This window comes from Nicotiana attenuata, unplaced genomic scaffold (assembly GCF_001879085.1).
Source record: "Nicotiana attenuata strain UT unplaced genomic scaffold, NIATTr2, whole genome shotgun sequence".
NCBI lineage: Eukaryota > Viridiplantae > Streptophyta > Magnoliopsida > Solanales > Solanaceae > Nicotiana > Nicotiana attenuata.
Window position 1 is genome coordinate 179,084 of NW_017670967.1, and position 16,072 is coordinate 195,155.

Below are 16,072 nucleotides of genomic sequence, written 5' to 3' on the forward strand. Positions count from 1 at the left end.
GGGGCTATGTACCGGAACCAAAAGGCCATTCGGCTTTGTAACTTATCCGAACCTCTTTCTAAAATAAGGTATGACACTAACAGAAAAGAAGTCACGCCAGCGTGCACTTCCCCGAAGATGAGAAGAGAAGGGTTTCACAGAAGTTTATATACAGTTCAAATAATATCAAAGCGGTAAAAAGCGGCATTTAGCACATTAGGCCCAAACATGTAATAAAAATCAGATAATAAATAAAAGCCAATTATAAAAGTTATTCTAAGCTCGAATTCTTGAACCCTGAACCGGAAGTTCTGGGTTCTTATCCCTAGCAGAGTCGCCAGAGCTGTCATGCCTCCTTTTTTACCACCCAAGAGGGGATATAAGGGAGTTTTTCCAATTAAAGTGACTTTATTCGAAATGGAATTATTTTATTTATTTTTTCAGAGTCGCCACTTGGGATATTTATTATAGTGTCCCAAGTCACCGATTTATTTTTAAAACCCCAAATCGAGGAGAATTGACTTCATTTAAAAGTCTGCGAAACCAGAAAATCTAGGTAAGAAATTCTGTTAACCCGGGAGAAGATGTTAGGCATTCCCGGGTTCCGTGGTTCTAGCACGGTCGCTTAAACTATTAATAGTTGGCCTATTATCTGATTTACTACATGTTTTAAACCTATTGTGCATTTTTAACTTTATAACCGCTTTTAATTACTTTATGGAATTATTCTGGAACAAGTTACGATTGTCGTACACTTGTTTGTTTGATACATATTGCGAATCATGTCACGGGAACCGTACCCACGATCCACAACATGTTTAATTTATTAAAGTTATTAGAAGTTGTGGCCGGGTAACATAAATGTACCCCCGAATTTGAAAATTAGGTATCACAACTACGTCACGGGAATCGTACCCGTAGCTATGATAATTTTATTATAAACGCGCCTAAAGCAAACTACGAATGTTTAAAGTGTTTTCTACACTAAGTTATAATATTAATATGAGGGCCATGGATTTAGTGATTCAATTGTGAATGGCACGCCTCGAGTTATTTTAAAAGATTTGTATTTCACTAAAGCAGACTAAGGATGCCCTTACTTAAAACTAATTTGAAATTCAATAAAAAGCTATTAATTAAATGCTTTGGGGTATAAGTATTGGGCCTTTAATCCTTTTTGGATGACAGAAATTAGGCTAGCAGCGGCCCATTGGGTCATTTGGTCAAGGATCAATCATCATTAAAGTTGCATTGGGCTCAGAATTTGGCCCAGAAGTGAAGAGACTCAAAGGCTCTTGCTGAGTCCGATTTTAACCAAAGCTGGCCCACGTTGGGCTTATATTAGGCGGGCCCAGTTGTAGTTATCTACTGGCTGGGCCTATCTACCTCTATGTTCTAAGCTAAAACTTTCATAATACATGCTTGTCAAAACCAAATCACTTTAAATAGGAAAATTAGAATCTGAAATAAACTACAACCCAAATTTGAAGATCAATTTGCACTATTACGATTTTCAAAGTAACATAAAGACATGTATTTATACTGGAATTCACAAGAGAAAATTTATAACTAAGCCAGGCTATTTGGGTTTAATGCCCATGTCCAATGGCCTGGGCCCAGACTTGTCAAGATTGGTTTTTCGCAAGTCTGGCCAAGCTTGAATTAGAAAAGGCATTTGGCCTTATAGATTTGGCCCATAGTTTTGGCCATTGCACCACTATACTTATGAAAATATGACAACAACATAATTACACTCCTAAAGCAGCTGTTTTGAATATCAGTACATGAAATTAAAGCCTGATTCATTACAGTCCTCCAAATAAATATATAAAAAAGGCTTTCCAAAATCAGCACATTACATTAGAACCTATCAATACATGAACGACTACATTAACAACTAATCTATTATAATTTCCGTGTAATTAGTAGCCTAAAGAACCCCTGCCTCTTTTGGACATGATTTGTCCATCAAAATCTTGGTCTCTCTCATGAATAACTACCAGATTCAGCACAGAATGAGTGAAGCTGCTCAAGCCAGATTATTTTAAACTTAAAACTCACAGAATAGAAAGCTAATCAAATCCATATCAGCACAATCAACAGTTAACATGAGAGTACATTCATTTAACACATGTAATTTTGTAGCCTTAATTTATATCATTTTTAACAAACATTACATGAAGAAGAGGTTGAATTCAGTACCTTGAACAAACGACAACTAAAACCAGCAACTAAGAAGAAGTTGGCTGAACGTAAGAGAAAGGGAGCAGCAACAGAATCCAAAAAAAAAAGCCAGCAACCAAAATCAAAACCAAACTTCAACACAACTACAACAGCTAACCACAGTATATCCCAAAGAAACTAGAAAATCCTCCTATTCAAACCATTTTCGACTTATGAAACCCAGAAAAATCCCAAAGAAGTTCTTTAAGTTTCTTCCAAAAGAACAAGTGAACCAACTCTTAAGAACACAGTAGCTGGACTTTAGAGAGTATTTTTAGGGTTTTGAAAATCTGATTCTGTGAGAATGAGTGAAGAGAGACTCTATTTATAGGCATTCAAAAATGCCATGTGCTCGAAAAGAATCAGGAAATTATTCCCTCAGCCTCAAAAGGCATATTCTAACAGAATTCTCATTGGTTTTTGTACTTTGTACTAACGAAATGAGGCCAGCTGCTCCCTATTCTAGAACATTCCAGCATGGACCTTATCCTATTTCGGATTTATCCACCCCTCTCATGACCCCTTAAGTTTTCTTTTATTCAAATAAACCCTTACAAGTTATAATGATGCACAGATCAGACAAACATGGACTAGGCTGGCAATTAACAAAAACAAAGATCAAAACAATAATCAAGCAATAAAGAAAAAAATGCAATTGAGTTCTATAGCAGAAAACCTAGACTAAACTAATCAGTAAACAAAGGTGCTTATCTAATTGAACCTACATAACAATGAATTTAAACAAACACTGATGTCAAAAACAGAACCAACAAATTATCAAAACCTAAATAAAACTGAACCTAAACAAATCGAATTTCAAATGATGGAAAACATGCTTCAGTCACTCTAATAAACAGATGCAAGTAAAGAAACTAACAGTCAAAGAAAAAACAAGGAGAACCTAAATCATGCGGCTAAAATCAGAAACAATTAAACATGACGAGGAATCAGAGAAAAAATAAAAAATAAAGAGAAAGTGAAAGAAATTACCTATATTTATTTCTTAAAACAAATCGGACCAGCCAACGAATTTGACCAAGTTCAACAAGGTAACATGAAATTTAACTAACATTAATCGAATGTTCTCAACAAGAACAGTCGGCTAATGAAAGTTTGGGGTTCAAACAACCAAACACTGACCGGAAATCATAAGAGGGAAAAAGCTAGGGTTCAGGGGATCCTAGATTTGAAATTCGAAGAAATTGGTGGGGATTTTTGGGAATTTGACTGTAGTTTAAGGTTCAGAGGGTGTAAGGAGTGTGGGGTATGATTTTGGGGTGATTTAGGTGAACTAGGGTTTTTAGGTTTCGATTTTAGATCTAAAATTCGAGCAATCGGGTGAAGATTTGAGGGAAATGGTTTGGGGATTTGGAAAGGGGAGGGAAAGGAGATCATAGGGTATAAATTTGGTGGATTTTGGGGTGTCGCTGCCGCCATGGGGCGATTTCCAGCGGCGGAATACGACGGAGCCGGTGAAGGGTATAAAGGCGGCTAGGGTTTCTCTAGTGTGGGGTGAGAGACAGAATGAGAGGGGTAATGGGGGGCTGGTCTCGTTCGGACAGTCTTATACCAACGGAGTGATCAGTTCCCAACCGTTAGATAATGGGAGATCAACGGCTGGGATTGAAACCCAGCAAACGACGTCGTTTGGGGTGTGGCGAGTTGGACATGGTATGGAAAGAAGTGGGCTGGATCCGAGACGAGTTTGGGTTAATTATTCAGCCTAATTTTAAATTAACCCTTTTGTTCAATTCCCTTCTTATTTCCTTTTTTTTTCTTTTTCCTTAATAAAAAATCCTAAATTAAATTCCTAAATTAATCTAAATTGTAAAATTAAGATAATTATCCAATTATAAAATTTATAACAATTAGTTGATCCTAAACTAAAAGAGAAAAATTACTAATCTAAAATTAAAAGCTAAGAATGTAAAAATGAGCCAATTTTTGTGATTTTTATTTTAATAAAGTAATTAATTAACTAATTAATCCTAAAAATATAAAAACAAAATCTAAATGCAATGCATGGTATTTTTGACATTTTTGGGGCATTTTCATGATTTTTATAAAAATTAAACGTGCACAAAAATGCAAACAATTAATAAAATCCTACAAAAAATCCCATAAAATGGCAAATAATTGGGAAAAATCTATTTCTTTGATTTTATAGGAGTATTTTGAATAGGGCAAAAATCACATGCTCACACTCGCCGACTTCATCGCCAATTTCAGCGCCAAAATAATAAACGAGGTCGGAAAAGAAATTTCTTGTACCTTGTCTGGTCTACCCGACCTATGGGCTCTATACACCGACGACGCATCGAACGCGTCAGGATCTGGACAGGGACTCGTACTCGAGGTCACAAGAGGCGAAGTCATTCGCCAATGCATACGGTGCCTTGATATGACTAACAATGAGGCTGAGTATGAGGTCGTAATTTAAGGATTAAAGCTAGCTCTCAAATACGGAGCACGACGAGTCGTCCTTAGATGCGACTCGCAACTTGTTGTCAACCAAGTCACAGTGACTTTCCAAATCAAAGAGCAGAGGCTACAAAGGTACCAGGCAGAAATTCATAAACTGCTACAGAATTCGACGAATGTCGACTCAATCAGATACCTCAAGCACAAAATATCGAGGCAGACGGTCTCGCCAAGTTAGCAGCGGCCACCAAAAACATCACGAAGGAAAATGTGGTTACCCTCTTCCATTCATCGATAGACCAACTCGAGGTACACTCTGTAAATTTGATTTGGGACTGGCGCAACGGTATTATAACATATTTGCAGGAAGGAGCACTCCCAGCAGACAAAAAGGAAGCCAAAAAGCTTCGAATGCAGGCGGCCAGGTACAACCTCATAAATCACGAGTTAATACAAAAGAACGTTTGGGGGCCCCTTGGAGAAATGCCTAGGGCCGAATCAAACAAGACGCGTACTCGAGGAAGTACACGAAGGCCACTACAGTGCCCATATCGGCAATCGGGCCCTCGTTAGATGCCTCATTCGAGCAGGATATTATTGGCCCACAATGAAGAAGGAAGCCACCGATTATGTCAAGAAGTGCAAACAGTGCCAGAAATATGCCCCCGATTATGTCAAGAAGTGCAAACAGTGCCAGAAATATGCTCCTATGATACACCAAGCAGGCGAGCACCTCCATTCTGTCACATCGCCATGGCCGTTGATCAAATAGGGTATGGACATCGTTGGACCCCTCCCAACAGGGCGAGGTACGTTTTCTTTTGGTTTAGACTGACTAGTTTTCCAAATGGGTAGAAGCAGGTACGTTCACCCAAATACGCGAACAGGAAGTTATTACATTCATATGGAGAAACATCATATGCCGTTTCGCCATCCCCAAAGAAATCAGCTGTGATAATGGACCCCAATTCACCGGAAAGAAGATCACCGAGTTCTTCGAAAAATGGCACATCAAGCAAATACTCTCCACGCCCTATCACCCTGTCGGTAACGTTCAGGCTGAATCCTCCAACAAAACAATACTGAATATCTTGACGAAAAAACTCGAGGATGCCAAGGGACTATGGCCGAATTACTACTAGAGGTACTGTGGGCATAACACACCACGCCAAAAACTAGCACAGCAGAAACGCCATATTCACTAGTCTACAGGACTGACGCTATGATACCGGCCGAGGTCGGTGAACCCAATTTGAGATACTCCAACAAAAGCGGGCCAAGCAATGACGAGAATGGAAAACAGGACCTCGACGAAGTAGAGGAGCGAAGAGACATGGCTTACATAAGAATGGTAGCCCAAAAGCAATAAGCAGAACGGTACTACAACAAAAAAGCCAAAGTACGACCACTCAAAGTCGGGGACTATGTACTCAAGGCCAAAACACAAGCGAGCAAACACTCAAGAGAGGGCAAACTAGTAACCAATTGGGACGGGCCATACAAAATTACGGCAGCAGTAAACAAAAGAATATTCCATCTAGAAACAATGGAGGGAAAGCTACTACAAAACAATTGGAACGTCGCCCATCTCAAATACTTCAACTTCTGAAAAAAGTCGCCCTCCAAGTCGTACTCTTTTTCCCTCACCCGTGTTTTTTCCCAATTGTGTTTTCTCGGGGAGGTTTTTAGTGAGGCGACAAAGGGGACGTCTCGAAGTTCAAGTATAGTTCATCACCCTGCTTGGCGACTACTTCTCTGGGCCGAACAATGAAGGGATTGGATACATGGAAACTTCTCCAATATACATGGAAACTTCTCCAATAATATTCTCCAATGAATGAAATAAAGCAGCATTTTTACTCTCCACCAAGTCTTTTCACACTTTACATTCGACCTCGCTCGAACTGTTTGCATTCGACCTCACTCTAACTGTTTGAATTTGACCTTGCTCGAATTACTTTACATTCGATCTCGCTCGAATTATTTTACATTCGACCTCCGAATTGTTTTACATTCGACCTTGCTCGAATTACTTTACATTCGACCTCGCTCGAATTGTTTTACATTCGACCTTGCTCGAATTGCTTTACATTCGACCTCGCTCGAATTATTTTGCATTCGACTCCGCTCGAAGTCTTCAATGTTCGATCGCATCGAACACCGATCTTATCAAAAAAACAGGGACTTCCCCACATAACAAAAAGAAAATAAAACGGAAATCAGAAACACGTAGCAAAAATGGGGTTGTTCCATTACAACTGTCAAAATACGATACTTTTTACAAAGGGTCCAAAGATGCCCTCACAAAAATAGCAAAACAAAACAAAAACTAAGTATGGCGGCTTTACGCCACATCATCCCCATCGGCATACTCATCATCATACCAAGAATCAGAGGCAAGCCTATCAGCATCATCGTCAACATCATCCCCACCAGGCATACCAGGGGCATAAACACAAGCTTCACGGGCCGCACGTGCCTTAACACGGACCCCCTCGAGTTCTGCTTCGGAAATTTTCCCGTTGGCTTTCAAAGACTTATACACGTCGAGTTGAGCATCGGCATGAACCCACATCTCATACAACTCCCGCGGCACGCCAGGGTCGGCAAAAGTATGAGACATGGACGGTTGTGACTGCCGTCGTACCTCCTCGGCCTTCAAGGTAATGACCTGCTCGTTCAATCGGGATAACTCTGCCTCCAAATTCTGGATCCGCTCTTCTAACCTTGTCACCATAAGCCCCGATGTCTCCACCTCACTCTGCCGCTCAGACCTAAAAATGCGGAGAGCATCTTCTAACGCTGCCGCTTCAGCCACTCTGCCTTTCTCGGCACGGGTCAATTCTTCGATCTTGGCGCTCAACTCGCCCCGTAGATCAACAAACTTTGCCTCCCTCTGCCCAAGTTCAGCAGTTAAATACACCACCCGCGCTTGAAGGTTGGCATTCTTAGCCATCACCCCCTTGCTCACCTCGAGCTCCTCCTCCTTGGCCTTTAAAGTTGACTCAAGCTCGCTGCACTGACCGATGGCCCTCATTAGCTCATCATCCCTCTCCTTTAGCTCTTCATCTTTATTCGCCAACTCCTTGTCTTTCTGTTTAAGCCCGTCATGAAACAACTGAAAGTCGCTATCCTGGTTAAAGACCTCGACCAGCGTTCGGTGCTTAGTACGGTACTCCCTATACTTAGAGGTCACCTTCTTAAAGAGGTCTTTCCTCCGCTCCTCCTGCCGGTCAACGATCCCCATGATAAGAGTTTGACACGCAAAAGAAAGGAGTTAGTATGAGCAGATTACACATGAAAAACAAATCCTAACATTAAAAAGCACTTACTCGTAGAGCCATGCCAGATATACTCAGCGACAACTCTGCATCGCTCATCGCCTGTAGCGCTGTGTTCTCAGAAGCCGGACATAAGGGGGCAAAGGACGGCACCGCCCGTTCCGAGTTAGCCAAAAGGTCATAACCCACGGGGGTGATTACATGCCGGTTAGGACCTTCCGTCCTTACCTCCATGCGAGTATTCCTCTCCAAGAAGGCCCGTGTAAGGCCCCGTGAAAATTTGTACTCAAAACCTAGTAGCTCGTAATGCCCAGTTCTGAGTATGCATTAGGAATGTGTAAAATAAGCTCGCCACGGTTCTGACCCTTTGTACTGATCTAAGCATTTAAAAATCAAGAATCAAAGTTTTCCAGAAAAGTGCTATTATGCGGTCCAGAATGCGGTCGCAAATCAAGTATGCGGACCGCATTTCTGTCGCAAAGTGAGTCAGTGTGTTAGTCCAATTTGAGGTCAAAATGCAGTCCATTATGCGATCGCATAACTGATATGCGGCCCGCTTAGTCATCGCATAATCATCTTGGAGTTTTGTAAAGGGCAGTTATGCGGTGCATTATGCGACCGCAGAACGGGTATGCGGACCGCATTTCTGCCGCAAACCCAAACAAAATGTTCAGAGTTTTGGAGCTTTTGCGGTCCATTATGCGAACCCCATTTCAACTTTGCGATCGCAAAGCGCGACCGCAAATCTGACTCGGACTCTTATTTTTCTAAATTTTAAACCCGACCCCTTCTTCAATAAAACACCTTAACCCCTCATTTTAACATATTTTCTAAACAAACTAGAGAGAGGGAAGCGAGAGTTCTTGAGAGAGAAAGTCCTACCTTCATCAATTTGATTCTTCAAAGTCACCCGGGCCGGGAAATTTCAAGCAATTGTCTTCATCTCCATTCTTGCAGGTAAAATACCCAGCCCATTTCATCGGTTTCAGATTTAAACAAAAAGGGGATTCTCATGCATTGATTCTTGAAAATAAAAATTGAAAACATTCATGCATGTTCTCTAATACCTACAATCTAGTAAAAAGAATTGGGTAGGAGTAAAGATTTGCAAAAAGGAGCGGTTGATCACCTAAATAAGTTCCGGTAGTAATTGTGAACTTCAATTCTAAGATATATGTGTTAACTTGTGAATTAGATTGACGGTGCTAGGCAGTTGGTGAATTGAAAGTAGAAGTAAAAAGGGAAATTCGATTCTAGGTATATATGGCTAACTTTAACCTTTGTAAAGTCACCTTGTCTGGTGTACGAGTATTTGGTATGTGTTACCTATGTGGACTATTTGTGAATTCTTGTGATTAATATGCCTTGAACGTTGTTGGTTAAGTCTCCCGATATAATGGTGTAAGTAAATGGCAACAAACCAGGTGTGTGTGTGTGAATGAGTTTATGTGGTAAGAGCTGTGTAACAAATGATGGAAAGAAATCGTAATTGATGCAATTGAAACAACTGTGGTAATATCATATGTGACTTGTCGTGGGAAATTATCGTTGTGCCTTAAATTGTATACGGGCTGTTGTATATGATGGAAATGGTATTGATGGTTATGAAAATTCTTTGTGAATTGTTGTTGTTGTTGTGTGAAATGTGATTGTCCGGTGGGATCGGGTTGAGCGCCGCAACACGAAGTAATAAGGTGTTGGTCGTGGTGATAAGGGTGGCCGAGGTAATAAGGGTGGCCGAGGTAATAAGTGTGGAAAAGTGATCGAAATCACTATGGAAATGAACATATGTGAAAGTTGTGAAATCATTGATGTGATGAAATAATGTTGAAAGGGGAAAAGGAGAGATTGTGAAACTTGTTTGGCTTTGGTTGTTCCTTTCATGTGCATTTGATCGTTGATTCTATTACTGTTCGTTACTTGTGTATTGTTTGATTTTACTTGGGGTAAAGTTTGTTCATACATACCCGTACAATTCAAATGTACTGACGTCCCTTTTGCCGGTGGCGCTACATTCGTGTTATGATTGTAGGTGGATCTATAGCAGGTACTCCAGTTCACCGACAGTAGCACTCCTTCACTTTCCGTCAGCTGTATTGGTGAGCCCCTTTCCTTTCGGGGCCCTGCGTGGCTCATGCCGCTTTTCTTCCCGGAGTCTTAATTTGGTATTTGTGTAAGATATAGCCGGAGCCTTGTTACTGGCAAGTATTGTAAAACTCTTTTGTATCCCTAGAGGCTCCGTAGACAGGAAATGTGGGTTATGTACTTATGTATTTTGTATATGGGCAGTATAACTTGTAAACCACGCTAAGTAACCATGTATGTTATGTATAATTTATAAAAAGGTATTTTAATTATAAATTGCTATTCCCTTGATTAATGAGTAATGAAAACACGGGGTAGCACGTGGGAGAGGAAAGACACCCAGGTCCGCTCGACTGGGGCTACCCGGTCGAGTGCCGGTCGCGCCCCTCGGTTTTGGGGCGTGATAGCCCGTACCTCTTCAGCATCGATATCCGAGCTAGAACCGTCGTCCCCCACAGGTACCGCTCTATCTCCCGCAGCCGCCGATGACGCGCCACCTTCTGTGGTCCTCACAAGCTCCCCGCCATCATGCACCTCCTCAGCCCCATAGGACCTTCTCTCCATAACGGCATCCACCGAAAAAATGGCCCCCACGTCTGGTGCAAGTACAGACACCGCTTCCGGAGCAATAAGTTTCTCCGGTTCATTATCAGTGACGACGGCCTTCCCGAGCTCGATCCTTCGCCTTTTTCTCGATGGCGACTCCTCTCCATTAGATGACTCGTCTACAAGATGGTAGATAGGCCGGGAAGAGATCTCATCCCGCACAGCAACAGTCTGAGGGGCGGAGTCCCTCATTGACGGAGCTTGAGTACGACCTCCACGAACGGACTCGGCCAAAGCGAATTGCATCCCAGCCGACGCGATAGCTTGGCGAAATGACTGCATAGGAGCCTTTTTCTTGGAAATTCGTCGACCAGGCACCAAAATGAGGTCGTATCAACGAGCAATGGTAAACAACAGAGAGTTGAAGCAAAAGTAACACTTATTAGACGGGACCTTCAGTCCGAAACGCTTGTGGAAAGCCATCCAATCGCGAATCCCCGCCATGTGAGGCAACACGCGAGCCACCCAATCTTCCATGTTGAAGACAGGAGAGGGTGCGCGCCTTTCAGCTGAAAAACAAAGAAACCGCAAGTGAGCTGAAAATGAAAGGAAGAAAGAAGACAACGAGCATACGACAGAGACACTTACGATTATGATTCCACTACTCGGGAATCCCGGTCGGGTTCACCACCAAGTGCTCGGTCTTGATGAAGAAGTACTTATGCCAGAACTTCCGATTCGTTCTGTCATCCATTCCGACTACCAGCCCTCTGGTCCCACGATGCCATAGGTGTATCATAGTACCTCTATAAAAACTAGGCGAAAATAAGTGTAGCAGATGGAGAACATCAACCTTACAGCCAGCCAATTCCGCGTACTTCGTCAGCATCAAGAAAGATTTATACAAGTAAGGAGAGAGTTGCGCAGGTCAGACGTTGTAAAACCGGCAAAATTCCTCCGCTAGCGGGAGGAGAGGAAGAGTGTAACCAATCAAGAACGGGTAGACATAGAAGGCACAATACCCAGGTCGATGGACCTCTACGATGTCGCCACCGGCCGGAACTATCTCGNNAGGGGGGGGGATGCGATATTTGGACCGAAGGTCGGCTATTTGAGGCAGTCCAGTATTGGAGAGCACCTGAGTGGGAGTCGGAGCAGGCTCCTTTGGAAAATCGTTCCTAGCCAAAGGGGTTTTGGGAACTATCTCCTCCGCGGTAGGGAAGCTATCATCCTCCTCAGCCGTGAATTCCTTACCGCCGGAAGGAAGGGCCACCGATAACGGAGTGGCATCGGAAACTTCATCATGAATGTGAGAGGGTTGCGGCATATTTCAACAATAAAATGTATTTTACCAAGACCGGAGAAGAAGATAACAACTGGATAAGAAAAAGGGGGAATCGGAGAAGCAAAATCAGGAGCAGGAATTGGGGAAGAAGATCAACGAAGAACAGTACTCATGCAAAGTAAAGGAGGGTAAAAACTTCCAAAAAATGAAACCCCTATCTATTTATAGGGCCGGGTGGTGCAAGAATCAAGGCAAATGATTGTCAATGGCGCCGGAACCAAAGCGGCAGACGCATAGACACTGCCTCGAGAAGATGCGTAATAATGACACGCATGGTCATGACATCATCCCACGATAGCCACACCAACCACAACTTCGCTGGTTGCGCCGTTCTCCCGACCTCGGCCGATCTGACTTATTCAACACAACCAAATTTCTCTAAACGGAAGCAAGTTAGGTCCGCTTATCGAGGGCGTGCAGGACCAGGACCTCAACAAACTGAGGGACTAACTGTATTGGTCTAAATTTGGCAACTTGGTAAAAGTAGATAAATGGGACCAAGGGTGGGGTCGATCGCGGCGTAATAGCGAGATGTCATCCTCGAGAGGGCTGTTGTCAAGAACGAGCAACTAAAGTGAAAAAAAATGATAGAATAGGTTCAGATATAGATACAAGTAATATTCCTTTTGATATTCCTTGTTTTGTACTTTTTAGGTTTTTTGGAAATATCCCTTATAAATAGGAAAGGATAGAGAACAAAAGGTCTCCCTGGACTTTCTGAGAAAAACACATTGTAAAAGGTTGACTTAAGAGAATATTCAAAAGTTGTCTTGTTCATTGATTATCTTATCCAAGCACACGTTACTTAATCTTTGTTCACAAGATCCAAAGATTCCATAACCATCTTCACTTCTCTTCCTTCCACGTTGCTGTCAGGGGAAGAATCATCCGAGTCATATAATAATTGGGTGATAGATTCTTTCTTACCGCTTTTATTGTCTTTATCCACATTTATTGCATATTTGTGTTATCGCATTTATGGGCATTCATTGAATATAAACGTGCTGATTAACGTTGTTCATCTTACCGACTTCACATAATATTTGGTCTAGAATTTATTATTTTTAGCTAAGATTCATCCTTCATCCCATCATTAAGTGATTTAACTAAAAGGCTCAACACTTTTTGGTCAAACACAATTGATTTGGAATAGCATTAAGTGATTCTGCTGTGGTAATTAGATGTTAAAACAAGTAATAGTGGAGATTATGCTATTAACTGTTTGTACAAAAAATTTCAGCATGGCCATTGCATGATTTCCCTCTTCTGCATGACCTTTCTTCTAGTGCATTGCATCTTGTGATTATGAAATGATCAGTGTAAGGTTTGCCTCGTGAGTGTCTTGTGGCGTTCTCATTACTATATTAGACCCTTCAAATACTCATATTTCGTTCTTGGAGAATCTTTATTTTGCATTTTTGTGTTTTTTGTTGCAATTTTGCATGGTTGTATTTGTGGTGCATGGATGCACCAAGTAGGATGTAATGGAGTGCCTTTGAAGTGCTTGGGATGTGGATTTTATTGTCAACTATATCCAAGGTCGACACAAGTGTAGGTTACTCAGAGAACCGGTTTCTTTGTTCAAAATTAGCATTAGGTCTTGGATGCAATAGCACATAGTCTAATCTCAATATGATCAAAGCAAACTGGTTAGCATATATAGTAAAGCTTTTAATACCACCTTGCACTTGGCATGTATTGAGCATGAGCGTATTAATTAGTTAAAAAAGCTGAACACATGGGGCTGAAAAATGATTTGAAGGCCACAACTCTACCAGATATGATATTGAAGTGAAGCAACATCCTCTATTGCACCTAAATACCATCTTTTATTGACATCTGCTGTGTACATGAGATAGTGGAACCAAAAACTAGAGCACCACTTAGCCTAAACAAAGAGGGAAATGCAGATGCCTTTGATCATGGATTGGTATGGTACTCTCAATACGTTGCAACCTCAATACCCCCTTTGTTGTTATACAACTCAACTGGTGCATCATATTTGCTGAAAAGTCGGTAAGATGAAAGCAGCGAAAGCCCTGCATAGCAAAGGCTTACTATGAATGTAACAGATACAGATGCTGTGGCTTTATGGCAAAAACCTCCAAATGAGCCACATGACGCACTCCATGTAACCGCTGTGTCCCCTTTATATGCCAGATACACCACCTCTGTAGACGCAGCTCCGGCAGCCAGTATTATGTATGTCAGTATCTGCAGGCAAGAGGCAAAATTAGGGTCGGTTGGTAGGTTCAATTGAACCCATTGCTTTCGATTGGAACGATATATACATATACGAAATAAATTTATAATGTTTATATATATATATAATAAGATCAATTCATTTTGAATTCACTAATTCTAAATCCTGAATTCACTTCTGCATGTGTTAGCTAGCCTTTTATTTTAGTATAGTGGTGGCAAAATGGATTGAAAACACAATTATGGATCTATATTATCCATTAAAAATGGATTGAATAATGAACTTTTTAAAAACGGGTCAAATATGGATAAGATCCGTATTATCTCACTTAAAAATGAATAATCAATGGGCTTAACATACATATTTGCAAGGACTCAAATTGGGGGTCCTCACGATTGAGAGACTAGAATTCTCTCAAAACGTGACCATATTCAAGAAGCCCGCCGGTTAACCCATTTTCTATCCGTAATTAAGTATGAGTTTGGATCGGATAACTTATCCGTTTTTGCATTTCAACCTGCCTACCTTCGACCCGACCCGACCCGTCCTGCCCATTTGTCACTACTCCTAGTTTAGTGTGATGGTCAAATGCAAACTCAGATGGGTGCCTTAGAAATACAGCTTTATCAAGATCAATAGTGTAGAAAAGAACCTGATCAAGGAGGAAGAAAGTCCAGGCTCTAGACATGGTTATGGGACGAGGAACAGCTGCTACTATTGCTGATAGAAGAGAATAACCTGCACAAATGCCATTTGCATGGACCAAGTACCTGCAGCAGATTCAAGATTTGAACCTCATCAGCCATGACTACAAATTCCTTACAAAATCCACCAACCATCGGCTTCACTTCACCAAAATTCACACCTTATAAGGTAATTACAGCTTATTCTATGACTAGCATCAATTGGTAACTATTAGTACCTAATTAAGAATTAGATAAATGAAGAGAAGAGTAAAATAGTTACCTAAAGGTTCCAAGGTCAGAGTAGGAAAGGGAACCAAAGTCATTAGTTTGGGAATTCTTGAGCATAATAACAAGAGCCACAACACAAAGCCCCATGGGTAACAAACGCAGCACAGTCTCAGCCGTTCGCATGCTGCTGCTTCCATTCTCATCTTCAAATTCTTGTGACCCTTTGTGTAGAGGAGTATTTCCGGCCATTTTTTGTCTCGAATCCTCCATCTTTGGAATGAATATTATACTCTCCTCCTTTTGTCTTTTCTTTACAGTGCAAAAGAGAAAATAAGGGGATATGATGAGTGATAGGTAGCATCTACTTAATAATAATGGACATAGCAAAGGAGTTGGGTAGTTGGGAAATAAATGCGATCATCAAAGCTTGCCACACTTTTCCATGCAACAAAGTAAATTGTGATGGATAACTATCCTCCTAGCTACCCTAATTGATCAACTATTTTACTCTCTCTTCATAACTGCATGTCCCTATCCTGACATCTTTGGGAATGGATTCAAGAATTGAGTTTCTGCCGCATGTACAAGTACGAGCTTTCCAAGAAAACGAAGAAATAAGAATAGGGTCCCAACTAGACCAATTTTACGAATTGGTTCCCGAGAGTACACGTATGCTGCAATAGGTTAAATCTGAAAAAATCATTTATTTTAAATCATAAAAAAAGGCCAAAAAATCATTTATTTTGGATCGGAGATAGTACTATACAACCAATTATCAAAAACTCTCCTTACATAATATATTCATAATACTAATTTTAGGTTACGTGCGTTGCGCGTGTACTCATCTCAATGAATAATTTTTTTAAAATTATATAAGTATTATATTTAAATTTGTGTTTGGAGTTATAAAATAAAAGTACAACAAGTCTTGCATAATAGGAACCAAGGACAAGCCCCATTTGTCAGTATCCTAGCTAAGAGCGTACTTCCAGACGTAAGACGTAACATCATCTATAAATGGCGAAATCCATAAAGCGTCCCTCCAAATTGTCCACAACGGTCAGTTGAACACCTT

General features: G+C 41.1%; 1 protein-coding gene across 1 annotated transcript; it reads right to left on the reverse strand.

Annotated features, from left to right (window-relative positions):
* Nucleotides 1-13,619: 13,619 nt before the first annotated feature.
* LOC109244898 (CASP-like protein 2A1) lies at nucleotides 13,620-15,423 on the reverse strand. The gene is made up of 3 exons (XM_019412057.1): nucleotides 15,050-15,423; nucleotides 14,736-14,853; nucleotides 13,620-14,094 (listed from the first exon to the last, which is right to left on the reverse strand). The coding sequence occupies exons 1-3, from the start codon at nucleotides 15,265-15,267 to the stop codon at nucleotides 13,822-13,824; spliced, it is 609 nt and encodes a 202-aa protein (XP_019267602.1). The 5' UTR covers nucleotides 15,268-15,423; the 3' UTR covers nucleotides 13,620-13,821.
* Between the last annotated feature and the right edge of the window lie 649 nt (nucleotides 15,424-16,072).

Coding starts and splice junctions, on each gene's coding strand:
- LOC109244898 (XM_019412057.1), bottom strand. CDS start 15,267: ATGGAGGATTCGAGACAAAAAATGGCCGGAAATACTCCTCTACACAAA. Junction 14,854..15,049: donor TCTGACCTTGGAACCTTTAG/GTAACTATTTTA, acceptor AATCTGCTGCAG/GTACTTGGTCCATGCAAATG. Junction 14,095..14,735: donor CTTTCTTCCTCCTTGATCAG/GTTCTTTTCTAC, acceptor TCTTGCCTGCAG/ATACTGACATACATAATACT.